Consider the following 27,202-nt stretch of genomic DNA (forward strand, 5'->3'; position numbering starts at 1 on the left):
CATCACTCTCCTACACAGCAGCTGGTGGATTTGAACTCTGGGCCTTTGGGTTTATTAGCACAACTCCTTACCTCTAGGCCTCAGAGCTCATGTAGCTAACTAGCCTTGCCTATTACACACATGTGAATTAATGATTTTTCTGAGCTGTATTTTCCTTTCAGATCTGGGGTCAAATGATTATCAAAGAGAATTTATCCTCTGAGATAAATCTGCACAAAAAGGCTGTGCTTATTGCTATGGTGTTATGGGTTCTATTCGCTGTACCAAGCATGTCATTGAGGGATGACAATTATGCTTTTAAGACAGGTGGGAAATTGATACAGGGTAGCAGTTAAACATGATGCTTGAGGATTAATTATATAATGGAATGGCTGATGAAATTTTGCTTGAATCCAATGCTCTCATAAAGATTTTATTTCCTTGGCTCTAGGGATCACCAAATGCATGGAAATCATGCTACCCTCAAGATTGACAATGACTGCAATACATGAACTTGGAAGTGCCCAAAGTGGCAGGACAGAACTGTGTTCACAGAAGGCCCACCTCTGCACACATCATCCACATATTGTGTTGAAAAGGGCCCATTTTGTGCATTTCCTTCTTGTGGTAACACGTATTTTTAAAAAACATTTTATTGTGCTTAACACTCATAATACAATTGGTTGCTTGATTTAAAAAAAAATAATCTGGAGGGACTTGAAAAGACTCTTTTTGCATCGAGTGCAAATCCTCAAAGGTTGTCTTGGACCATCCATCAGCAGGAACAACCGTGATCGCCGTAACTGAGTCTCACTCCATTCTTTTAAGGTAGGTAAAGAATGCATGTGATGGAGTTTTACAAATAGCTTTGATTTCTGGTTGAGCTAGGGGGCATTTTAGATTCTAATGTTTACAAAGGAGATACTAGGGAAATGCCTAGTGTGTCCATAATTATAATGCCAGTGACAAGAAAACACAAGAGATAGTAAAATGGGTGGGCTGTATGCACTATTAAACAGAGTATCTTTTAAAATGTTGGTTCAAGAGCTTCCATCCAACCACTAAATGAATAACCACAAATTGTGAAGGGAATCTAAATGTCATAAGAAACTATAGGATGAAGACACATACCCATATTTTATCACTAATGGACTAGCCGTTTTATTCAGTATGACTCTGGAATAGGTCTAAGCCTACATACTTGTCTGACTTGTGTTCCTGAGACTACTTTTACCTCAACTTTCAAAGTACATTATTTTGTTTCCCTATTTCACAACATGGATTAGTGTTAATTATACTTACAAAGTAGCATCAGCCACACTGTCAATTTTGTAATTAAAATAGATTTTCTTCCCATTTTAATGGACTAAGCGAATATTTTCATTTGGGTTTGGCAATAAATGAAAACAATACAAACGTAGACTACGCCATACTGTGCTAAAAGCAGCCTTCAGAAAATCTTTGCCCATCATCCATGCGACACTGCTGCTTCCTACGGGTGCTGAGTATTTCATATTTATTCTCACCAACTGTATGAAACAGATGCTTACAAGATGAGGAAGCTGAGGCCTAACACGCTTTGCGCCCGGTTACAGGTAGGAGTGACGAAGCTCTGGATTTGACAGGGTTTTAGTGCTAGGATTTTGTCCCTTATGTTAAGGTTTCTCAGGCTTCCAGGCACATACAAATGACCCAGGGATCTCGCTGAATGCACATTCAGGTGCAGCAGGTAGGTAGGGGCTATGAGTCTAGATTTTTAAGAAACTCCTCAGTGATGCTGACCCAGCTGGTCTCTAGAGTACTTTTTATGAAGGGAGGTTCCTGGTGGCACAGTGATTGAGGATAAGGCGGCGAGCTAAAAGGTCAGGGGCTGACACCACCGGGTGCTCCCCAGGCTCACAGCCGCGAGGTGTTCCACGGGAGAAGGCTGTGTCAGTGGGCTTCTGCCAAGGCACACGACTGTGGAAAGCCAGTGGGGCAGTGCTACTCTGTCCTGTGGGGTCTCGAGGAGCCACAACTGGGGCACTGCAAAGTGGTGGGACGCTATTTTCTGACAAGTCAAACGCCAATCTACTTCTTTTCAATAGAAAGATATGATATTTTGAGTTGAGGACAGGAACCCTTAATTGATTATTTCACTCTGATACATTTGAGACAACATGGAGACAAGACAGAAATCCAGAAGCAATAGTGGTTATGGAATGCATACATTTCCATGTATTTTTACAGTAAAAATGCATTAAAAAATCTTTCACAAAAGAAACTTAAAAAATACAGGTAAGGGTGTTGAGTTCTCCCCCCACCTCCCACATTCTTTCAGGCATCAACTGTGTAATAGGGAAAGAGAGGTTCCTAAATGATCTGATTTAATCACACAAAATACTCATCCATCAGCTCTCATCAAGACATTTACATGAGGTGGGGGTAGGGAAAGTAGGCTCATAAGAATCAGTCTCCAATTTAAGGTTACAGTAGTTCAGAGAAAACGCTATCTTTCTGCTTAATGGATAGTCCCCGTACAGTACAGTATTTTCAAAGCAAATCTGAAGTGTGGCATTCAAGAGAAATTGCCAACACCAAGAGTCTTCACAGGTTGAGACAAGCCCAGGTGGTTAGCACACAGATTTAAAAGCGTCAAATACCATCTCTCCCAACAAGTAAGATAGTGAGATGTCAGCTTCCCATAATCCAAAATTCTCCTTGATGTCATTTCTTTAAAAATATGGACCACGATTGAGAATACCAGTCATTTAACATCACAAATTTCATTAGGAATAGAAAAATCCTAGCACTGGAGTTTAGGGAATAAAATCTCCAAGGTGGCTCTTAGGAAATTAATGGAAAAGAACATCATTAGTCAGTTGCATCTTCCTCAACCTGACTACTACAGCTCAATGTATATTTTGTATGGAAACTTTATTCAATGTTAAAAGCAGTATTCACAGACCTTCTTTCCTTCTTTGTAGTTATGCAACATACATTGTGTCTCTTCCAGGAAAGGTATATGTTTTTTTTTGTGAATATCTGTACAACTACAGCTTCTCACTCTAAAGTCATGGAAAAACTCATAAGTCAAATAAAGCTATGAACAATGTGGTATTTATATACGCATAGTGTTTCACACAATGATTGGCCCACTTACTGCTTTTCATCAACACAGGAAGAGCATTAAGTCCATAGGACACTGCAAGAAATAATGAGTGAAGAACAGAAATGTACCCGAGTGCTTACTGACTGACAAGCAAGCTCACCATGGAGGAAATGATTTCCTATGGTCTTCGATTTTAAAACAGATTTACATACCTGATTTAGTTTACATTAAAATATAACCCTATGATTAATTTTGTTCCATATTCAGAAATATAAACACATATCACATTTCTCACAGCTAAATTTTTTTGTCATAAATTCTCTTTTATACAAGAAATAAAGGCAACATTTGTCTTTTTCTTCAATAGGCTCTATTAATTACAATTCCTAATTCTGTACATAAAAAGATTGGCTGGGTTTTTGTCTTTTTTTTTTTTTACAGTACCATGGGAACAACAGTGATTGACTTGAAAAGCTTTGTGTTTGTATGGAAAATGCAAAATGATACTATGGAAATCACAATGCGCGGTAAGCAGCAGTTTGCTGTAGTGGTCCAACTGGTACATGCAAACGTTTGGCTCAGCTAGGCAGTAATTCACTGAAACCTCATCCTGGGGCTACAGCAGACCCTACCATACCTCCTGCAGGATCACTAAAGGACAGATCGTTGACTAAAAAGATAAGTCTCCAGGTTTTGCTCCTCTGTCTAAAGCCACCAAGGACAGGGCCATGAGGGCAGGGCTTTCCCAGATCTAGAATCAACAGGATCACTACCTACCTTCCCACCAATTATCCTGGAGACTTTTCTTGGGATTTTCACGTGAATTCAGCATTTCTAAGAATTAGCACCTCCAGTTCTTACTTTTTTAATTATCAACAGAGAGGTTCCTTCCACCAAGGCTCATTCTCATATTCCCTATTCGTTAAACCATCACCACTAGCTTGTGGTAAACAGGAATTTTACAACTCCTCTGCATTGGGCACATTGTCCCACATGAAATTAGACAACATAGAAGGTGGGGTTTTGGTCCATTCATTCTAGTAGTTGAACAAAGCTACGATGGCGCTACCATGAGGTCTTATTTGATGTCAGTGATGCTACGGAGTCAGACCTTCTGTGCTGGGGCTGAGCTTATGTAGTGGTGGCCAACCTTCTTGCCTCTGGGCCTATCTAGAGCCAAGGAGAATACAAACTATTTTCTGAACCATTAGTAAGTTGAGAACATAAAATATCTTTGTGCTGTGTAGTTTTTTTTATAAATATCCTTCATTTGCAACAGTAGTCTCTTCAAAATAGTTGGCTTAATTTTATAATCGTCAGCAATCCTAATCCATTCCAAAGAGTCCTCAGCTTTTGCCAATATAACTTTTGATTTTTGTTCTTTTAAGAAATATTCCTAACTATAGTATAAGCATGAAATCACTACATAAAAGTCTCTATTGATTTAATTAAACTTCATCAATAATTCCCCTTACTTAGAGAAAATTACTAACAGCCCCATTTAACCAGGAGAGAGAAAGATTGCCCAAAAAAAGGGGGAACAATTCTTGACAATTCTACAGTTCACGTAGAAACGAAATTTATATCCCTTTGAGGCTAGCATTTGGCAAATAATGTCAAAAAAAAGTGTGCATTTAAAAATACTTTCTTTAATATTATACATCAGGCACAACACTTTCATATATATAATTTTTTTTTCTTATAAGATTTCAAATGCATAAAATGTTTGTTGCTATTCATAGGATCCTCGGGTGTCAGATGCTTTGCAGGTAAGACAGGAAGTTGAGGTTAGTGACCTTCCTCTAAGAACCTTTGACACAGTAAAGGTTGGAAGCGCCTGGCTCAGATACTGAGGTCGGTGCTACACTCTTTGTATGGTCGTCGCCTCTGCTCGGAGGGATGCTTGGAGCTTCTGGCCGCCTCAGGTTTCAGAGTGGTCTCTTCTCTCTCACGGTGGCCTCTGTCCTCCCTGCTTCTTTTCTCAAGTGACCGCTCTCTCCTCCTCTCAGGGGACTTGGCTCGCCGGCGGTCGGTGGACTTCGCTCTCCTTTCTGGAGAGCCCACCTTCCTCTGCTCTGGGGACCTTCTCTGATCCAGGAGCCTCTCGAGGGACCTCCTCCGACGGCTGGGAGACCCGTCTCTTCTGCGGGTGGGTGACCTCTCCCGCCTCCTCTCAGGAGACACCTCTCTCCTTCTCTCATGCTTCTCTCTCCTCTCCAAAGTATTGTCAGCACTGCGGGTGCCTTCCCTCCACTTTTCCGGAGCCCTCCGCTGGGGTCCATTGGCCACCAGCCGCTCAGGTGGGGTTTCTCTTCGTCCCTCGGGGGCCTGGTCCTTGGGCCTGCACGCCCCGGGGTCGGGTTTTTTAGAAGTTCCATTCCACGTGTGGTGTTCGTTGGGCTGTCTGCTATGGTCTCTGGTGCCTTTTGGGTCTTTGACATGTGCCCGCTTTTCCCCATGTTGTAATGATTTGTGAAGATCGGGTGGATAACTGGACTCCAATGATGGATGCTGTCGGCGATCTGATGGGCCGGCTCTCATTTCCGGAACACCTTGTGGACTGGTGGGGGGGCCGTGCCGGTCGCTGCTGGGGTCTGCCAGGAAAAGAAACGAGAAGCCATGGTTTGGTATAAAGGCTGTTCAGCTCCTGCCACCAATCCCACATGTCACATCCCATTAGTCACAACAAGCAAACAGCTGTTAAAGCAGTCAGACCAAAGCCAACTGAATCTTAGTTAATTTAAGAACAGCAACTAGTTAAGGCTATAAACTAGTACTTATGGCTTTCTGTTGCTAGCCTATTCTCTCTACTTAACTCAGTCATAACTTTAGTCTTTAAGGACACAAGCCAAATCATCTATCTAGAAGTATCCAAATAACTACACCTTAACTTTGACCCTCTTCCCCTACCACCCGCCTTCTCCACTCTGAACAAAGAAAATATACTTCTCATTAAAGAACACTTGTTTGGATATGGTTAAAAGTAACCTGGTATAATGATCTGAGGGCACAGGGTATGGAAATATGGGAGGTATGGAAATGGTCAATAACATATCTCTACAAATAGGTGTCTATGGAGGTAAATAATTCCTTAATCTGTATTCAGGATTTATGCAATTCACTAGATGCAAATTTTGATGGAAAAGCTAATTAAAGGAGGTGAATAATGAGATTAAAAGGCAAAATGTTAGTCACATGTTGCTGATTAAGTGCCATGTAAGTGAGGCTCCACTAAATTCAACCACTTATGTGGAAGTTTAAAAAGAATCAAAAGTTTTTAAAAATGTAAAGTTTTCAAACCAACATAAAAAGAGGAGAAGAATGAAGGCCATCATGTACACATGGGCCTCAGTGATAATCTTTAGAGGTACTTTTCTTTATGATATGCAAAAAATTTTCAAAAACCTCAAACTTTTTGATGTCATGCCATCAAATGTCCAACCTGGCATCATGGCCGATGTCATGTCAGAACCAACTTATAGCTGAGCAGCCTTTGGATTTTGGCGGCAGGGGAGGAGTTGTCCATCCTTTACCTGCGGAGTCGCTGGTGGATTCAAATGCCAAGTGTGGTACCGCCTTTGAGTTAGCTGTAAAACTCCTGCTGAACTTGGCCACCAGAGCTAACTGCATCTATAAGCTTTGGGGTTACTGGGATGTGTCTTACACCATCGAGCCCCAGATCTGAAAGCAGAGCATCCCACGGAGGTTCTCATTTATTATTATTATACCACCGGCAATGGCTTGAGTAGGGAAGAGAAATGGACTTGAACATGGAGGAGACTGTGAAATGGTACGGATTAAGGACCGCGTTCCAAGTCACAGCTCTGAAGGGCCAATAAAAATATTTTATGTGAAAACTGACTTTATTATAACTCTTTTTAAACGAGGAATGTTTGGGGACAACTAAATCCAACTTATAGATATTCTAGTATTCTAAATAACAGCGCTTGGAATGATCCCTGCTGTGTGGTGTGTACCAAGTGATGAAGATGAGGGATTTACGGGTACTTGGGTACTCACTAAGGATCTCTCATGGCAACAAAGCCAACTTTAAATGATGTTTCATGGATGCTTCATCAACACCTACAGTGGGGGTTAGGGAGCTCTGGTCACCTTGTGAATAAGGAGCTATGCTGCCAACCAAAGGCAGGTGATTTGAATCTACCAGCTGCTCTGTGAGAGAAAGATGGACACATCTCCTTCTGTGCAATTTACTGCCTTTGAAAACCTGCTGGAAGATCAGCTATGAGTCACTTCTGACTCGACAGCACATAAGACCGGGGGCTCGTAACCTTTGTTCTGTAAAGGGCTATATAATAAATATTCTAGGCTCTGAGGGATTATAATGAATATAAACTCTGCAGGTCATATATTCTATTGCAAATATTCAATTGCATTGGAGTTAACACAGCCATAGAAAATACATTTAAAAAACAAAAGATATAGCTTAAAACACTTTATTTATAAAAACAGGCTGCGAACATATTTAAGTTAATGGGCTGTAATTTTCAGACAATTATCTAACCAACCAGGAAATCTCTTCCTGTCTCAAAAGCCCTATCAAACCCTGTGATGAGACAGGTTTTTTCTTTCTTTCTAAATACCATGCAGGTACCTGAACACACACAGATTCTTAGACAGTCAACTTAAGACTTGGGGGAGGGAAGGTAGCTAAGACGACTATCATAAACCCGACCCTGGTGTACCTTACACCTACTTTTAAGACATAGGAAAGCAAGACATTCAACAGGGTCAGCGGTGTACTTACAATTCAAAGAAGGCAGGGTGTTCAGAATGAATTGCCAAACATATCAAAATAGAGCTAAGCAGAAGCAATGAGGAAATTAGGCCACAGCACAGAAACACCTAGTATTGATTGAGCTACAAACCGTAGTTTGATTATGGCCCATAAGGTAGAAGCAAGCCTCCCCGACTTTTTCATTTCTCATACATGCAGCGATATTAGGAGGGATCATCGCTGTGGAAAGGAGGCCCAGCACCAAGAACAGTCAGAGAGAGAGAGAGGGAGAGAGAGAGAAAGAGAAAAAGTTGAACATTTAGATTCCCTATAACAAAGAGGAAAGAAAAAAAAAATAATCTTCATTTGTTAACATAGGGCAAAGAGAGTTTATTTGTCCAGTCAGACAGTCTAAGGCAACTCAAATAAGGCTGCAGAGACCGCAATTGTTAACAGTGATGTTTTCAGACAGTCAGAGGTGACTAGAGAACCCAGGCAATGGATGCATCCTTTTTGTTTCGTTTTGTTTTGAAACAACTGGAACAATGACAGGCTGGCATAGGAAAGCATTAACAATAAACAACAAAGGAACCAAGGTCCCTCCCCCACCCCCAAAAAGACCGCGGCAGTTAAATTAAGTACAAAAAACTCATTACAAAAATAGCCTCACAGAGAAGCAGGTTCCAATCAATTCAGAAAAATATTGGAACTTAACATATCATAACCCATTTGTGAACTCTAATCAATCAATTTAGAGAGATTTAGTCCAACTGAGACATGGAAACAGTACAGCAGCACAACCCTGGTATGTTCAACCTTTCTTGGAGAAACCACATTACTTATGAAACGATCTTTATTTTTTAGCCCAAAGAACATTTCCTAGTGTTGGATTTTCATCCTCAGTGCAACAGACACAGGTTTTGAGAAGGTACACAGGTTACTGACGATGACTCTCAAATGAAATATTACATCCAACAGACGCGCAGGGAAGACAGAAAAGGGAGACAATGTTACACAGTTTCAGTGGCATCAACACACCTATGGGTTAGAGGGTTAGTCCAATGCATAGTCATAGCATCTTAACTGTTGTCAAAATGATTCCCACGGTGGTTGTCCATGTTGCCAGGGGCTCAGCTGACGCCCCGGCCCCACCTTGGGGCCCTCGTACTTTGCACCTGTACATGCGTCCAACCCCTGGGAAGGCTGCCCTTCCGAGGAGTTCTCTTTCTCCTGAATGAAGCATCCTTCAAGTCCAAAAATGCAACTGGGAATTGTGCAAGGACGACTTTCAGAAAAAAAGGACGGTAACAGAGAAATCCCTAATAAAGGGGACCAACATATATGGGGAGCATTCAATCACAGTTTCTATAGAAACTTTTGTAGACCTTTGGTTGGGAAAAAAAAGCCCTACATCTAGGGCATAGCTTTTTTTGTTTTTTGTGTTTTTTTTTTTCATTTTAAACAAGAATCTCAAATAAATAGGACATAGTTATTATAATATACAATATTTTCCCATCAGAACACTAAGCTACATAAGGATCATGGCCGTCTGCTCAATTCATGTCTACAGATAGGACAAAGGAACTCTATGTTGGCTTTCCTCACAGGAAAGGTATAGTAACACGTTTCCCCTCAAGATGAGCACTGGGAACCTATTTATTTCATCCTTTATCACTTAAAAACATATGGCTAAATATCAACAGGCTTGTTTGAGAATAGTAGTGGGCTTGGTGGTCTGATCTGAGGTAAGGGACCGCTGGGGGGCTGAGAAGAGTTGTAGACAGAGCAAAAAAGGAGGTGAGCAGAACCCCCATTACATCTCCAAATTTCATGTCTCTTAAATAACAGTATCAAGGAACCAAAAAAAGATTATTAAAAAAAAAATTGTGCCTCCACATATCACTCAGGAAACCTGCTTTCCTGCTTCTTAAAAGGAGTAGAGTCATTTTGTGCTAACAAGTGAATCTGAGAAACAGTTTGGCACAGTTCAAACAAACATTCCTTCGCTCTTGGTCGGACTAGACAAAATGTTCTCTCTGATTATCAGAAAGGGGGCTACCCAGGCCTTGTCTCGGGCTACGCCCCAGTCCACGTAAGCAAGCAAAAGGATGAAATGTGTAGAGGTTTCAGAACAAGCGAGGCAAATAATCACATGGTGCGAAAGGCTGGTAAGACACTGGTGAACAGGGGAAACAAAAGGGATTTCCTGCTGCCGGCTGGAGACAAATTCATGGAGTCATGCCAGGGAAGGAGGGAATGTTTTCATAGTTTGACCCACCATATTCCGGTACCGAGCCGTCTCCCCGCTTCAGAAACAGGCGTACTCTGCGGCCGCCATTCTTAATCAGTTCTATAGCCCGAGAATGCTTCATATTTTTGGTGGTCTCGCCGTTAATCTCCAAAATTTCATCACCAATCTGCCAAAGAAGCAAGAAAAGAGCACAATTGAGAGGGCTACAAAGGGTTTTCTCCATCTCGTGACGTCCACGGAATGTCAAAGTCTTCCATCTGTTGACACAACAAGTATTTATCGAGAGTCTTTGATTCCAGAGAATCTTTTTGTGCTTGGGAGACTCATTTGAAAGCAAAACTAAAAAGTTTCTGAGATTGAATTCTAAAGGAAAAAGAAAAAATAGACAAGAAGAGTACTGGTAAAGAGTGACTAAAAGAAGGAAATAAAACAGTAAAAAGGAATAGCGATTCTTGGGGGAACAAAAAAGCATGATGGCTTCTAAGATGACTCGCAATGGTCCCTCAGTCCCTGAACCATGCCTATGACATCTCTGCCCTTTCAACATGGACTTGACTTAGTGATGTGCTTCTTTTTTTTTTATTTAATTGTTTTTATTATTTTGTGTGTGTGTACTGTCAAACGGAGTCTGACTGGTACAGAAGAGATTGCCCCTCCTTCTCCAGCAGAGCATCTGGTGGAGATGAACTGTGTACCTCTGGGATTGCAGTGCAGCTTCTTACCACTAGGCCACCAGAGCTCATGATGTGCTTCTAAATCTATTATATGGCAGACCTGAGGGGATGTCAGTTCAGAATTACGAGGCCCTTCTGGCTTCTCTTACTAGAGTTCTTTAGCTCATTGTTGTCCTGATGGAAGCCAGCTGTGGGCTGCCCTGCAGAGACCCAGGGCCCGAGCAGCAGTGGATCCTCCAAGTACCACACAAGGGAGCTCTTTCCCAGTCAAACCTGCAGATGACAACTCCCACTGACTGACTGAGCGCAGTGTTTAGCCCTAGTTGAACCCTACTCTCATAAACCCTAGAGTACAGAGGGCAGAAGAGGACAAACCCCACAACAAACCAACTCAACGTTAGAGTGAAAAGCCTTTGAGCTGGAGACCATGTTATGTGATCCTTTGGGATTCTCTCTCTCCTCATTTATAAAGGGGATGAGGAGAGTCCCCAGGTCTATTTAGATGAAGGCATCAAATCTAGCTATCAAAATAGGTCTTGTAAATTGGATAGTATTAGAACTGATGACAATGTTATTTCCTTAAATCAGAATTTTTCTAAGCGATTGAACACAAGGACAAGAAATTGTCCCATGTGTTTGAAATATCAACAAAAGGAATTTAATCATCATTTGCCTTTCCTTGTAAAAGTACAAATTATTTCAAGGATATAAAGGAAACTGGTAATACTGCTTTATCTTGGAAATAGGATTTTAACTATGTACCATTTTACACTGTTTAATCTCCTTAAAACCACACTCATGGTCTACTTTTTAAAATAATAATAATTATACACACATACATGTTAAAAGGGCAAACTTAAAAGTCAGGGTTATCCTATAAGTACAAATAATGTTTACATGCTCCACCCTTTGGATCACCCCCCTCTCCTCTTGCCTTTCAGATCCAGTTTCACTCACGTTTTTCTTTCCTGGCCCACTGTGATTTATTTTCAGCGTTACCCATGTCTATGTTTCATTTTGTGTGACCTATCATGAATATGATTTCTTTTTTCCTTACTCATCTAATCTGCCGAAAAGGGAGGAATAGTTACATACAGCAATAGAGTTTAGACAATGAAACAGGACAGAGTTAAGTCTCAGAATCTGGGCATTTAAAATCTGCAGCTTTAACAACCACACTTTAGCAACCCTATAGATTCCTGCCAGTGAGTGGGTCATCACTTCTTTGCTAAGTGTTCAACTTGCTCTCTCCATGACCAGGTTAGGGTAAAAAGCTCTGTAGAGTGATGGACCTCACCACCCAGCATTTACAGGGTCATGATGCCTTTCTGCTTTCTGGTTTGTACAAATAGCTACCAAGCCTGGTTGCTAACCAGGATGCTGGTGGTTCCACCCAGAGGTGCCTTGATGATCTAATCCTGTCCCTGACAACAGAAGACAGTTGTGCTCAGACACTTGGGGATTCCATGAGTCAGAGTCGCCTTGAAGGAAACCGGTTTAATCAGTAAGCAGCACCCTGGGAAGTGATGCTTCAGCTACAGGCCAAGCACAGGTACCAAGGAGCCAAGATTCAGAAAAAAGCTACTTTAACAAGTTCATAAATGAGTTTAATCCTTCAGTCAATCCCAAAGAGCTGGCAGGGCTTACCTAACTCTGGCAGCTAACTGTGCTTTAGGTGAGAAATATACTCTAGGGTGGGAGTCATGAATTACGAGCCTTTTGAAAGCGATCGATGCTGTGATTCTCGTGAACACAAAGGCTGCAGCCATAGATACCAAGAAGTGACTGCAGAGGATTTAGTGACATCACCTCTCACTCTGCTGCTTCCTACTTACCCTCATTTTCCCACATCTTTCTGCAGGACCATCCTCTGCTAAGCGCAGGACATAGAGGTCCATGTTATACTCTCGGCCGCCTCGAAGGCTAAAGCCAAATCCTTTGGCCCCTCTTTCCAGTTCCACAGTGTAAAAATCTTGCTCCTATTTGAAGAAATGAAATGGAATCATGCTGGTAGAAATTATACCCCCACACACCCTTATGCAAGCACATTCTCTATCAGGCCATGTTGGCAAAATGGTACAGTCTCTATCCGTCTCTTGGTTTGTTTGCAAGAGGGATGTAACTAGGATTTGTGGCAGAACAACTGTCCCTTATGTAACACTTGGTATGTTCTCAATTCTCAGCCTCATGACCAATATATACCCGTGACCTTCCTTCCACGATGACACCAACAACCACATGCCAGTCCTGTACATCTGGGGAGTATGCAGTTCTTTTTCTCATGAATATGCTAGTAGAGCTCAGAAAACTAGCATATAGGAGACCTACTTAACTTTGCCTCATCTAATGTTCCCCAATTTTATTTTACTTACTTCGAAGCATCATCCATTGTCATCCTGAGAGACAAGCATCTTACTATATGGATTATACTAGAAAATTCACAAAGCTAAGAAACCTCTTATCAAAAAGATATTTTCTTGGCATAAATATGCTTATGAATCTTACAAGTAGCTTGACTCTTGTTTCGGTCACTAATCCTTGTGGTAGTTATAATTTTTTATTATTTTTGTCCCTCTCAGAAAAGGATATATCGGCATATTTTTTCAAAGGTCATTTCCTAGACAACTAAACGCGCGCACATAATGGGCAAATCACGTCACAAAAGATTATTTATTGTAATTGAGGGTGCTTTAAAAAAACTAGCTTGCAAAAATAACTTTAGAAAGTTGGAAGGAAACGTGTAGGGTAAACAAGAGGGGAAAAGAGGTTGTTCTCACCTGTGTTGTCTGGGGTGCTTTGAACTCAAACTGAGATTCCTGCTTTGGTTTGGTGGTGGTCCTGCCAAAGCGAGAGAAGAAAACCATAAACAACCCACGCGGAGACTGCAAACCAATCAAAGGCAAGAACTGTCATCTACGGGTTCCTTTCCTCCTGGCACAATGAAAAGAAACCGAGCCATGCCTGACCTTGTGTCTTGGGTCCCTTGCTGAGGTGGGGCGTGTGTGGTGGTGATGGTGGCGATCTTCTCTGCATTGGTCAGCAAGGTGGCATTTGAGGACTCTGCAGGGTGAGACAGAGCGTGAAAAAGTGAAGGCACGGAGAGGATACCATCAAACAGGATGCGTAGAAGCCTAACGCCTGAATGACAACTCTGATACCTTCACAACAATGATCAACTGTTCTGATTTGAGTTTCTAAATAATTTGGAATTTTTAAAAAAATTCTAAGAACTCCAATGATGTGGGCCATGAACACTCCTAGTACCCTCCTCCCAACCAGATCTCTCCATGAAATAAGGAAGCTTGACAAAGGAAATGCAACTCTACAATTGTCAGGATTTCACTCTGACACTAAAAAATGGCAGCCCCCGTAAATCACAACCCCACACCAAAATTACCTTTGTTACAAGCCAGTGAGAAATGTCTCTACTAACATTCCCTGCAACTTACCAGCAATATTTAGTAAGCCTGCCTGATTTCCTTGTGTGAATATTAAAATAGGAACTGTGCCAACATCTTGTTAAACACACAAATATGAAGTTTATTCTCCATTGTTTTTAATGAAGTACAACTGAAAATGTGGCATTCTTGGTAGAGATCTTGGTTATCACTCATGAAAGATGGATTTTAAAACTTGTATTAGTTAGAGCCAGAGTTTGTTAAAAGAAGTTGTATAAATAAATCATAGTCACCCTAATGTAATGAATATGGTCATATTCTTATGTAAATTGACTTTCTTCTCCACTAACCACATTCATAAGCAACTTCATTAATCTCAGGAACTTTGGAAATCCAGAACTTGAAAATTATTCAGATGTGTGCCTATAGGCTGCAGACCAACATGCATATATTAAAATGCACTCATTCACACAGCAACAGTTCTGCTCGCTCACTAATTACTTCTCTGCTAAGATCAAGACAGAGAGCAATGAACTATGAGCAAGCAGCACTTTTAATATTTATCTTTACATTGACAGTATGCAACTTGGCATGAATTTTCTAAGCAAGTAAACCGCCAATGTAGTGATTAGCTGCTAAGTTTCCACTTAATTCACTGTATCACAAAATCTACAAGCTTGCAGGAGTCCTAGGTTTCACAGAAGGTACCCTAACATTTGTGGAATGGTATCTCTACTCATGCTATGTACCAAGGCATGGAATGTCTGTTTCTTCACTAGAGTCCCGGGACTACATATATTCCTTATTTTACAACTCTAGCTAATGGGTGAATAGATATTGGTCTAGCTAATGATTGACACAGTGACTGCAATATCTGACCTAAGTTCAGCAGAGATTGTGGGTATGGCACTGAATCAGGCAAGGTTACAATCTATTCTACATAGATTCCCTGAGAGTCACTGTCGACAAGACCACACTCAACAACATGGATACCCGGGTGTAGCTTCCTGTCACTCTGCTTGCATTACACACAGCAAGTGTGGGCTTGAGCTTCAGCCTCAGGTTCCAAGACTCTTTTATCCGCTTACAAGTTTTATTTCCCTCATCTGATTAAAGAGAATGATGACAGCGACTGCCTTCTGATGGAAGTACCTGAAATGTTCAGTATAGTGTCGGACAACAGCAAGCAGGTAGTAGTGGCTTACTGCTCTCCTGTCACTGCTTCTAGTACACCATTTGTTACTGTAAAGAATAGCTTATGTATTATTTGAATAGCTTATGTTCTAGCCATAAAGCTCATGATTCTTTTTTTTTTTTTCATGATTCTTAAAGCTAAACCACAAGATCAGAAAAAATAAGGCAACTCGCTCTGGTGGCCTAGTGCACCAACCCAAAGGCAAGTAGTTCGAATCCATACACTGTTCTGAGGGAGAAAGACGGGCAGTCTCATTCCGTGCGATTTACAAGCCGCTGAAAACCTGCTGGAAAGTCTACTGTAAGTGAGTATCTGACTTGATGGAATGAGTTAGCTGAGTAGACCAATGTGAATCTCATTTATGTTTTGGGGCAATGTTTTTATCTGTCTTATAAAATCTTTCTACAAAGAGGAACCAGTGGTCAAGCAAGTTTTGATAACTTAAAGGTAAATGCTTTTTGTGTATGTGCTTTATCTTACAGGACTTCTCTAAGTCTCTGAGATTCCAATATGCCTGTGAGTGTGGGGGTGTTTATTTCATGCTCCCTATGCCACAGCTCCCCAAAATCTTAACATGCTGGACTCAGAACATTTAGGCTTTGCACATCAGGCAAAAGTTTCTGTGCCTCAGTTTCCTCATCTGCACACTAGGGATGGCGTAAACAGCTAAGAAAACTGTTGCCAAGATTATCAATGAGGAAAGTGAAGTAGTGCCTGGAACATAAAAACTGCTGAGGAATGATTAGTATATCTTTTATACTGGTAGTGTACAGTACCCCTAACCAATATTAAAAGCATGTCATTACTGAATTTATGGTCCACTTGACTGCTTAAGGGTCAGTGGCTGGCATGTAATGATAGTTCCTCAGGAGAAAAGACCTGGTGACCTCTTCCCATAAAGTCCAGTGAACCTTACAGGCACTACTACTCTGTCATGGAGGGTGCTATGAGTACAAATTAATGGCCTAAACATATGAAAGGAAAACACCTTTTCTTCAGAGCTTTCTGAAGGAAACTGATCCAGATAGTCCCATTCTAGGGCAGTAAACTGGCAGAACAACGTTAGTAAATAGAAGTGATTAGGCCAGAGGACAAACAGCCCATTGAGAATCGCCATAACGTTCATCTTGGCCCTATGGTATCTTGTACGTTGCTCATGGTAATTCATTTCATGGAGACTCTCTGGGAAATCACAGGATTGTTTGGGCCATGGGGAAATCATAACCACGATACTAAAAGGAATGTTTCCTGGTAATTAAAAGTCATTCTAATTGTTGGATTGTGCAGTGGGTCCCCTTAAAGTTATTTTGCTGCTGGTAGCCAGCCTTTTCTAGGCAGAATTGATCTAGCTTTCAAGTTTGTTATCATTGACTTTTATGATCTGATGAAATATAGTAAATAACCACTCAGCACATATATAAAAGAACTTTTAGTAATAACCTTCCTATCTTTCATTTGTTATTTTCACTATCTCTACTTATATAAATCTTTTTGGGGTTGAAGTTTAAGTAGTTTTGCTAACTTTAAGTGTATAAATGTCGAGTTAAGCTCAAAGAATTTTCCCCCCTTTAATTCTTATCATGATTTTATATATCACAACCACACACTGACAATTTACAGTATGTCAAGCATGATATATTATCATTATATCCTTTATTTCGTACAACTCAGCAATTGATGGATAACTGCTATTCCCAATTATAGACGAGAACACTGAAACTTAGAAAAGTAACATATGTGACATCATCTAACGTGTCTAAGGCCACAAGCAAGAAAGAGGAGAAGTAACATATGTGACATCATCTAACGTGTCTAAGGCCACAAGCAAGAAAGAGGAGGCTGTTATGTGCCATTGAGTCACCTGTGACTCAAAGCAACCCTGTGTACAACTCTGAACCCTGCTCTATCCTGAGGCAACCTTGTCTCTGACACACCTACCCACATTACCCCAATCACTGAATCAATCCATCTCATCCAGGGTCTTCCTCTCCTGCGCCGTCCCTCTACTCTCCCAAACATGACATCCCTCTCCAAGGGCTGGTCCCTTCTTGCAACATGCCCAAAGTATGTCAGACAGAGTTTCAGAATCCTTGCCTCTAAGGAGCAGCCTGGTTTCACCCTCTCCAGATGTGCAGGCTGGGTTTAGAAAAGGCTGTGGTACTAGGGATATTATAGCTAAAAAAGAGGGGGTAGTGGGAATGAAATCCAGGGACTGTATGAGGCCACAACTTATATGTCTTATTACTGTCTACTCACAACTTACTCATAAATGACCCTCGAGTGTCTTTCCAGAGGCTGTGAACTTCACAGCACGAGACTTCCCAGGTTTCTCTTTGGAGCAGCTGGTGGGTTTGATCTTCTTGACTTTAAGTTGACAGTACTGTCTTACCATGAGGCCCCAAGATTCCCTTATAACCTATATAGTTCACATTTAGTCTTATTTTACTTATATGGCAAAGTGATGGGAGCAAGGAAATCCTAAATAATTGGTCCATTTTTTTAAAAAACACAATGCTTTTATTATACAACATAAATACCACTAATTTCATTAAGTATCATCGATTAATTAAAACACCCAATTACCTGCTCTGACTTCTTGACTACATTGTAGGCCATTTTCAGAAGACAAATAATTTTTAGCATGTCCAAGACTTCCATGATGTTTTATAATCTCAATAAAATCATGCCGCTTTTAATGAACTTTGAAATCTTTAACTGGAATCAAGCCAAGACTAGGTTGAGTAAAATGTACTCCAGCTTCTTTAAAAATAGAGATGAAGCTCACTGTTGCAAGTTTATAGCTTTGTTCCACAACAAAATGTGCCCCATTTAATAGAAAACATAGAGGAGAAGGGCCCGAGTAAAGAGTTCATACCTATGCCTTCCAGCATCAGGAATATTAAGGGGTTTTGATGTGTCTGACTTTTAAAATTTGAGGACAGATGAATGGATTGCAGATTTTTTAGTGTAATTGTAAAAATTGCCCTTCATAGTTTTCTCTAACAGTGTTTATCCCAACGTGGGCTCCCCATGGGATAAAAAAGGATGCCACTCTATACTTCCCTAACAACTGCTCATCTACAAAGGGGTCATAGTCTATCTCTCAGGGCACTGTCTGCAAGCTGGTGTAAATCAGCGCCTGATTTTTCCGGCAGGACCTCCTTACTCAGGTTTCAACCTCCATGAGAAGTGATTGCAATTCTAATCTTGTTCCCGTGCCAATATCCCTTAGTCTCCCTTACGGAATCCACATTACAAAGCCAAGCAGTTCAACAATGGCTACAATCACTGCTTTCATGAATATTTCAATGCATAAACACATATGCAATAAATATTTGAAGGAGGCATTTGAGAGTTTGAATTCCATGAATATTTGAAAAGTTTTGGGAGACTTTGAAGACATATGTGGTTGTAACCGTGTTTTCTGTGACCATGGGTAATACAGTAATCATGTTCGCAAAGCCCTTCTGTGGGCAACTTTACACTTAACATGCTTTGGCTAAGGAAACAGCAATATTTGAGATACCAAGCCCTACTTCTTATATAAGCAAATACCTTTAAATCAGTGATCTGAAGTATGTATTTACTGTTAATAGAAATAATAAATTTTTGAGCTCATAAATATTTTCATTATATAAACTTGAACCAAGCTAATGGTTTTACTTTCTTGTGGTTTGGCCAGGGCCTGTTCAAATTCTCCCTCACAGCCAGTCTTCATAGACCATTTCCACATGGTGCAATGGTAGGAGGCAGGTGTGATTATGACATGTCAACCTCCAAGTTCAAGTACATACAGCTATTTTCTGGTCGTGTCTGGGCTGTCTTTATATATTTATTATGCCTAGCCTGTTTCTAAGAGGAGAAAATGTTTTGCCTTCCTTACAACCAACCTTAGTCTCAAAAGACAGTAGGAGCAGAGAAGGTAAGAAGCCCCCTGACCCAGACCTGTGGAGAAGTCCTTCCAACAATACAAGAAGGTCAATAAAGGGAGTTATAGTGTGGAGTATTTGCTCGAAGGGATGAGTAAAGACTGAGAACTAAGAGAGAAAAGGGGGCAGGAGCCTGAGGGCAACTGTAAGACACGTGATGCTGAGGCGGCTCACAGAAGGGAAAGATAATCAGGCAAAGTGAGCCAGACAGCAAGAGAATTCAGCATAGGCTCTGAGGACTGTCCAGTCTAGAGTGCATGTTCCTAAATGCCGTCATCCACCAGGTGTTCCAGAACATTCTCTCTTACCACAACTATAATGCTCACACCCCTTTCATAGGAAGAAAGCTGATCCACACTGTTTTTTTCTTCATCAAACCCTGACTCTCATATTCTCTCTACCTTTCAGATACTTGCAAGATTATTCTGGACCACTTCAGCACTGCTCTGGAAACAACTCCTCTGTCTCAATGTTAATTTCCAAGACAGTGATCTCTGCATGGCAAAGGCCGCTAAAGTGCTAGACTGCAAAGTGAAACGCTAAAGGTTGACATTCACTCTGATGCACCTCGAAAGAAAGGTCTGGCAATCTACTTCCAAAATCTCAAGTAACTGAAAACTCTGTCTGAAACACATGGGGCTACCACGAATGAGAGGTGATGTGCTGTTGAGAACAGGCATCATGTTTCTGCCTGCTGTGCACAGCCTCTGAAACATACTAAGAAATCGGTGTAGACTTTATTCTCTTGGTAACAATTCCTGAAATATCACCCAGTGAAACCATATCCTCAGCAGAAAATGCGCTGCTTTTAAAATGTATCCATCTGCAATTACATTTTACCAACTTGATGTCTGCTTTTTCTTTCTGACCAAGGTAAAAACAAAGAAAGAAAAACACCAAAGCTCTTGACCACTGAATCGATTTCAATTCGGAGGGACCCTTATGGGACCGAGCACAACTGCCCTCCAGGGTCTCCAAGGCTGTCACTCTCAATGGTAACAAGACCTTTCCACCATCAAGGACTTAACTGCCACATCACCAGAGGTCTTTTCTGCCCAGCTGCATGTCTTTTAGAATTTTGCTTTTTATTTTTCTTAAATACTTAGCTTACAAATAAATATGCTTTCTTGTTGACAATGTAGTGCCACTGACTTGAAAGTGATTCTCAGCTGACACTTCAGAGAATTTTCACAGGCTGTAAATTGCACAAGAGGAGAATGACGCCTTTCTCCCCCGCAGAACGACCAGTGGGTTTGAATTATTTGCTTTTGGGTTGGCAACACAACCCCTATTAGATTCCTTTGTTTTCAGGTATTAAAAAAAAAATATCTCCTACTGTGGTTTATTACATGAAAATACCACCTATTGTATGTACTGTGGCACATGTTGTTCCTTTGAATGGTGCATTTCATTTGAATGTAGTAACATTGATATCTAACACTCTTTCTAAGCAATTCTCTCAAAGAGTGATTTATTTTCTTCTTCTCATTCTGTTTGAAATCCCCGTTTTCACAGCAATGTTGACCCGGGGATTCTGACACTGTCATGTTACAGATCCAGTAAGTCAATCCTTGACTCCAGTTGCTATGGCTTAGTCTTCTGGAATCTCTCCATGGCACGTGGATAAATGCATGCCTCTAAGTGTATTAACTACACCTGGCTCTGTGGATCGTTTTTTATTTTTCTGGCTTCCTTCATCTTTTCCATTAGAAACCTATGTTCTATCATCTTGCGATCACTTTGCCTAAATTGTTACAGCATTTCAGAGTGGTGAATTGGTGGACTGGACTCTGGACCAGATGGTAAATTACTAACTATGCATCTGAAGTAGAGAAGTACATCATCATTCAAGGAGCTATTTTTTCCTCTACATTCGGCATGGGGTATTTTGGGGACACAGAAAGTTTATGTTCTTGAAACCAACAATTTTCAAGTATTTATTGTTTGATTTTAGATTTACTTTTCCCAAAAAGTCAGATGACATCAAAGTTTACACAATAAGGCCCATTTTCTAACAATATCTTAACCTAAAACTCAGTGTGACCAGAGTTGATTCTGATTCAGAAAGATAGAATTAAACTGCCCCCTGCAGATTCCAAGGCTGTAAATCTTTATAGAAGACTGCCCATCTTTCTCCCACAGAGTGGCTGTTGCTGTTTTTAGGGGTCATCAAGTTGAGTACAACCCATAACCACCCTATGAACCCGGTCCTATCCTGTGCCATCTTCACAATCTCTGACACACTCAAGCCCACTGCTGCAGTCACTGTGCCGATCTGCCTGGTGCAGAGGAGCTGGTAAGTCTCAAACTGCCCTCCTTTTACTTAGCAGATGAATGCTCTAACCGTAACACTACTAAAGTTCCTCTCCCAACAATAGTTCTATGAAAATACTGATTTGGTAAATTACTTTTGGATAAGGGGCATGATTTTCTTACTACGTAGATCAATGGCACAGAACTGTTATAATGCTATTTCTAAAGATCCTGTTTCCTTAAGAAATGCTATCTTTCAGCAGGAATTTTGATGCAGAGTGGCATATTAGCGGTGTACTGAAGGAATACAAAATAAATTTTAAATATTTTGGGACAATTTTCAATTTCTATCCAAGCGCAAAATCTGCTTTGAATGAAGTTGATGTTCAAAGCGTCTATAGTTACTGACACTGGCGTATTCCCCCCGCTTCCCCCTGAGATGGAATCAGCTCACAAGTGACCCTCCAGGTGATTTTCTGAAGCTGTAAACTGCATGAGAGGAGGCCGTCTACCATTCTACCGAGGTCAGCTGGTGGACTGAGATGTCACCCTTTGGATGGGCAGTTCAGCTCCCCAGCCACCAGATTAGATATGGATTATAAAATGAATGATGGGATTTATGCCACATAATTCTCTGCATTAGGCAACCGAATAGCATCCCTGGCCTGTACCCATTAGATGTCAGCACGCTGCCATATGTCTCCTTGGGGCCAGCTTGTTAAGTGCCAATAATTACTCTCCATCTTTGACCTACTAGGGTCAAAGAACCAAAGATTTGAAGATAACCTACCAAAAATGTAGAGGTTTAAATCTTTAACCAAAAAATAGGAGTGACTAGATTAGGAACAAACCCTGAGATTTGCTCACTAAATATAAACAACAACAACAACAAAAACAAAACACTGATGTATTCACTTATTCTGAGACAGAAACAACACTGTCTCCACATTATTATCATTATTTAGCTTTTGTAATGGCAGCATATTATATAGGTAGAGTTTAATGACTAAAAAAAATTTGGCAAAAAAAATAGTTCATGAACATCAGGGAGCTCTAGTGGCCCTAGTGGAAACGAGCTGTGCTGCCAAGCCAAAGGCAGGTACTCCAGACGTACCGGCTACTCTGTGGGAGAGAGGAGGGCAACCTCCTCCCTTGTGATTTACAGCTTCAGAAAACCCAACGGAGCGCCAGCTGACTCCATAGCACACAACAACAATGAGAACAGAAGAGGAAGGCTTTCCTACTGGTGAAACTGATCCTATTTTAGACAAAACAAAACCAGCTGGAACGAATGTTTGGAAATTCTATTATCTGAAGCAAGGCAGGGCCAACAGATGTAGAGGATTAAGGAAGAGATGAGGTGTGGTTTAGTATCAGTGACTCACATCTGTCTGATGGGTACCCTTTCAGTTAACGATGGCTAAGGCTGCCTCTAAACCAACATTTTTCAATTACATGAACACTAATGATAGACGAGGGAGGGAGGGGAGGGAGAGAAGAAATGGGGGAGAGGAGGAGGAGGAGGAGGGGTGGTGGAGAGAGAGGAGAAAGGTGAGGGGGAGAAAAGGAAAAGGGGGTGAGGGAGAGGACGAGAGAGGAAGGAGAGGGAAGGGGAGAGAGGTGAGCAGGAGAGGGGAGAGGAAGGGGGGAGAGAAGAGGGAGAGAGGATGGAAGAGATGTGAGTGGGTGCTGTGGGAAAGGCAGAAGGAAGGGGAGAGAGGAGGAACGAGAAAGGAGGGGGAGAGAGGTGTGTAGGGAGAGATGGAGAAAGGGGGAAGAGTGGGGGAGAGGCGAGGGGAGAGAGAGAAGAGGTATACTTTACCATCCCCAGGAATGATGCGGAGGGTGACTGTGTTTCCTGCTTCCTTGATTAGGTTGACAATGTCGGAATGGGACTTGTTGGTGATGGAGCATCCATTTACTGCCAAGATCCGGTCTCCTACTTTCAGCTTCCCACAGCGGTCAGCAGGGCTCCCCTCAATAATCCGACCTATTTTGTGAGGCATAGCCACACATGCATTGCCTGCTTTGGTATTGAGTTTAATTTGTGTATTTTTTTTTTAATTACGTGGGAATACAGCAAAGGGAGGAGAAAAAGGGTTGAAAAGGGAAAGAGAAGGTTAAGTGTTAATTAATTAAAGCATTAAGCAAATGTTATTAAAGGAGAGCTCTGAGCCGAGGGGGTATCTGTGCAAGTTGCTACTGCCTCGAATTCAGGGCTGTGGTTCTCCCCTGATTTAAGATGATGGGAGAACCCCAGCTTCCCTCCTCCAATCAGTTACCACATTCAGGACATTGAACAACTTCAAAGCCTCTCAGGAGTCCGAAAATAACTCACTGTTGGCTTATTTTGGGACTGCTAATGTGAAACCAAGAGTGGAGACAGCCGCTTTTATGCATTCTGTGTTGGTGTCACTTCATTTTTGCCAGCTGTTGCTTAAGTTTCTGCCAATGTTTTTGCTCTTTCTCCATTTAGAAACATAACCACTGAGCTGCTGGTGAGGTAAGAGTCTGTTCGCACTGAAGATTCAACTGGGAAACACCTAATGGGCGCACACACACACAGACGCACGCACTCAGACCTTCCGCCTTCCATGCAGAATGATGAGAGCTCCGGTGGTGGTGGAGGGGCGAGGGAGAAGCATGATTATGAGATGAGCCAAGGAAGCGGTCAACCCCGACACCTCGATTTCCTCGTATGACCTTTGCTCAATCAGCCCAGTGTGTATGTGTTCACTGAGACGGGGCTCAACTGCTTCATTACCGCTAGAATCTCCTTCCTCCCTCACAAAAATCCCCTCAAGGGAAGACGAAGATCTAGGGCTTACTCAGGCTGCGGACACTGATCCGAAGCTAGGTTCAAATCATTCCTCAACCCTTTTCCTTTACTCATGCCCTTTCTCAGAATAAATCATTGCACATCTACAATGCTAGAAAGCAGGAAAAGGTACGTTGGAAGAGGAAAGGTTTATTGTGCAATATGTCAACAACCAAGAGCTTCGTTTCTTTCTACGTACAGGTGGAAAACGGGCTTTGAGGCCTGACATGGAGTTTCTAGGTAGTTATATACTGAGTTTCAAAGGTTCTTATGCATATTCTCCTCTTTTGAGAATCTTTCTTTCTTGGGACTGACCATTAAGATAGCTTTCATAATTCCTAGGCCTATTAAGGTGACCTAAGTATCAAACACTGGGGACAGTGAAATTAGCGACTGAATAGGCTTTTCTCTCATAATTTAGACTGTGGTGATAAAATGTATAGGACAATGTACTGTAATTTCTTGAAACTGCTGCCACTGTGCTTTGGGTTCTGCCCCTGGATATACTACAAGGTCAAAGGAGGAAAAAAAAAAAATAAAGGAAATAAGCAATCTACTGGAATCCAACAGACAAGTGACAGAAAGCGTCCATTCTCAAGTTCAAGGTCTTGCCTAAGTTTAGTCTACTTGCAAGGCCAAACTGCACGAGCAACAGAAAGCAGCAGGTATGAGGCATGCTCTGAAGTCTCATGCAAAGTATTAGCCAAAGTTTAAATCTGTTTAGTGCAAGAGCCAAAGCAAAACAATTGTGAGTGAAGACATTCAGTTTTCATCCTATAGTACAAGATGCAACTGATGTTCTTCTCTAGACAGACTGAGACTATCAAGGGAGCTGGGGACAATACACAGGTTTAAAGACAATAACTTGCGGGTTCTTCCCCCCTTCTTTCTTTTTCTTTTAAAATTAAACAAAAAAGCCTCAGAATTTAAACAACTTTTGGTTCAAAGACACGCCATCCATGCCATGCCACTATCGTAACTTTATTCATTAGTGTAACTCTCAAAAGCACTGTTAGTACCGGGTATTACTGCGGCCATACATACAGAGCCCTGGCTGACTCCCTTCTAATGACCACAATTTAGAAAGGAATGGTTTTAGCACAGCGAATGAAGGCACAGGAGTTGTATCGGGTAAGTATGTTGAGGGGACAGAGCACCTTCCTGATCCTAGCTTTCCAACCTAGATAATTATTAGACATTATACTCTATGTAGTTAAGTCATGTTGGGGCAGAGCTGAGGCTCAGTTCAAAGCCTGTACAGCCTTTCCTCACTCCCATCCTAGCCCACCTTAATGAATGCTTGTGCTCAGGAGATATAAATGACTTTTTATCTTATCAAGGAAATAGCTTATTTTGGGAGTAAACATACAGAACCCTTTCTAATGCAATGGAGACTCTTGGGCCACTGGTTTCTGGCATCAGGCGGTCCCCGTTTGCCTTTGTGGGCACAGCAGCAGAAAGCTGATCAACCTTCTGAAGAGGTGATGCACATGTGTCCTTGCACCCCGCCGAAGCCCCCAAGTCTGGACAAGGCAGGGAGGTTGGCTCTGCTGGAAATTAAGAGGCAGCAGGGACACTGGCTTCTTCACTCAGATTTTAGCGTGAATTTTAACCAGGTAATTGTAAAAATGTTATTTAAAACTGGGGGGAAATGTGAAACAGGAACAGGCTAGAGAAAGCACCCCAATGAGGTGGAAAGAACATTTTAAGTATTTTACTTGTACACCTCTCTTCTTCACGGGCACTTTTAGAATCGTGTGTTCCTCTTACCCCAGAAGACCGCCTGAAACCACTGCTATGAATGATATTTGCTCTTTGGAAAGTCCTTCTCTGGCGAATTTCTCACTCTCTTCATTGTCAAGGGATTATTACTCAAATGTCAAACACCCATGGACAAGGGAAGCTGTCTGTGTTTAAACGCACATTCAGAACGAACCTGAGGGCTAAACGCACCTACAGACGCACCCTCCAAAACCTGTGCTTCAAAAAGGGGGACAGGCCCCCTATGAGTGCAACTGCACCCCCCACTGAAGGCTTGCATTACCTGCGGGCACTGGTGCTATGTCTTCCCTGGCGGCTGGGGACTCACCGAACGTGGTGCCCGCCTCGGGCCTGCTCACGGAGGACACGATGACGAAGCCGAAGCCCTCGTTCTCGCCTCGCCGGATCTCCACGTCATAGGGCTGCACTGCGCTCACCACGCCGCTGCCACCGCCGCCGCCACTGCCGATGCCGCTCGTGCTGCCGCTGCCCGAGCTCACTGTGTTGAGCGAGTTCTGGCTGCCCTGCGGTGTGCGCTTCTCCTCCGTCAGCGAGGCCGGCTGCGTGCTGCTGTGGTGTGAGGACGCGGGCGACGGCACCTCGTTCTCCCCCTTGGGGACTGCAATGAGATGTGCACATCCCAGTGAGGGGGCAGCACCTCTACCGCACCCTTCGAGAGCACCCCCACGCCAACTGCGCCCTCCCACACCCAATGCACCCCCACACCAATTGTGCCCTCTCTACTGCACCCCATGCCATCCGTGCCCCCTCACTGCACCCCCACGTCCACCGTGCCCTCCCACACCCAATGTACCCCCGTGCCAACTGTGCCCCCTCACTGCACCCACATGCCAACTGTGCCCTCCCACACCCAATGCACCCTCACACCAATTGTGCTCTCCCTACTGTACCCCCGCCAACTGTGCCCCCTCACTGCATCCCCATGCCAACTGTGCCCTCCTATCCCAAATTGGCCTCCCACTGCACCCCACCCCAACTGTGCTCTCTTACCAACTACACCCCCACTGTATGCCCAAGCCAACTGCACCCTTCCACACCCAATGCACCACCACACCAACTGTGCCCCCTCACTGCACCCCCACACCAACCGCACC

At 42.3% G+C, this 27,202-nt stretch overlaps 1 protein-coding gene across 3 annotated transcripts in view; it reads right to left on the bottom strand.

Annotated features, from left to right (window-relative positions):
* Nucleotides 1-4,912: 4,912 nt before the first annotated feature.
* The window catches only part of MAGI1 (membrane associated guanylate kinase, WW and PDZ domain containing 1), an 810,123-nt gene continuing 787,833 nt past the window's right edge, over nt 4,913-27,202 (bottom strand). The window contains exons 18-25 of one of the 3 annotated variants that reach the window (XM_006893841.1): nt 26,416-26,706; nt 23,331-23,531; nt 13,700-13,793; nt 13,511-13,571; nt 12,569-12,712; nt 10,087-10,225; nt 7,960-8,048; nt 5,608-5,664 (exon numbers count right to left, since the gene is read on the bottom strand). In XM_006893841.1, the coding sequence (XP_006893903.1) occupies nt 5,608-5,664; nt 7,960-8,048; nt 10,087-10,225; nt 12,569-12,712; nt 13,511-13,571; nt 13,700-13,793; nt 23,331-23,531; nt 26,416-26,706 (1,076 nt within the window). Of the gene's footprint in view, nt 5,665-7,959; nt 8,049-10,036; nt 10,226-12,568; nt 12,713-13,510; nt 13,572-13,699; nt 13,794-23,330; nt 23,535-26,415; nt 26,707-27,202 lie in introns of those variants that run through there. The other 2 variants (XM_006893840.1, XM_006893842.1) reach the window with 2 other exon arrangements.

Source organism: Elephantulus edwardii, unplaced genomic scaffold (genome assembly GCF_000299155.1).
Source record: "Elephantulus edwardii isolate Elephantulus edwardi_28Jun2011 unplaced genomic scaffold, EleEdw1.0 scaffold00132, whole genome shotgun sequence".
Classification (NCBI taxonomy): Eukaryota; Metazoa; Chordata; class Mammalia; order Macroscelidea; family Macroscelididae; genus Elephantulus; species Elephantulus edwardii.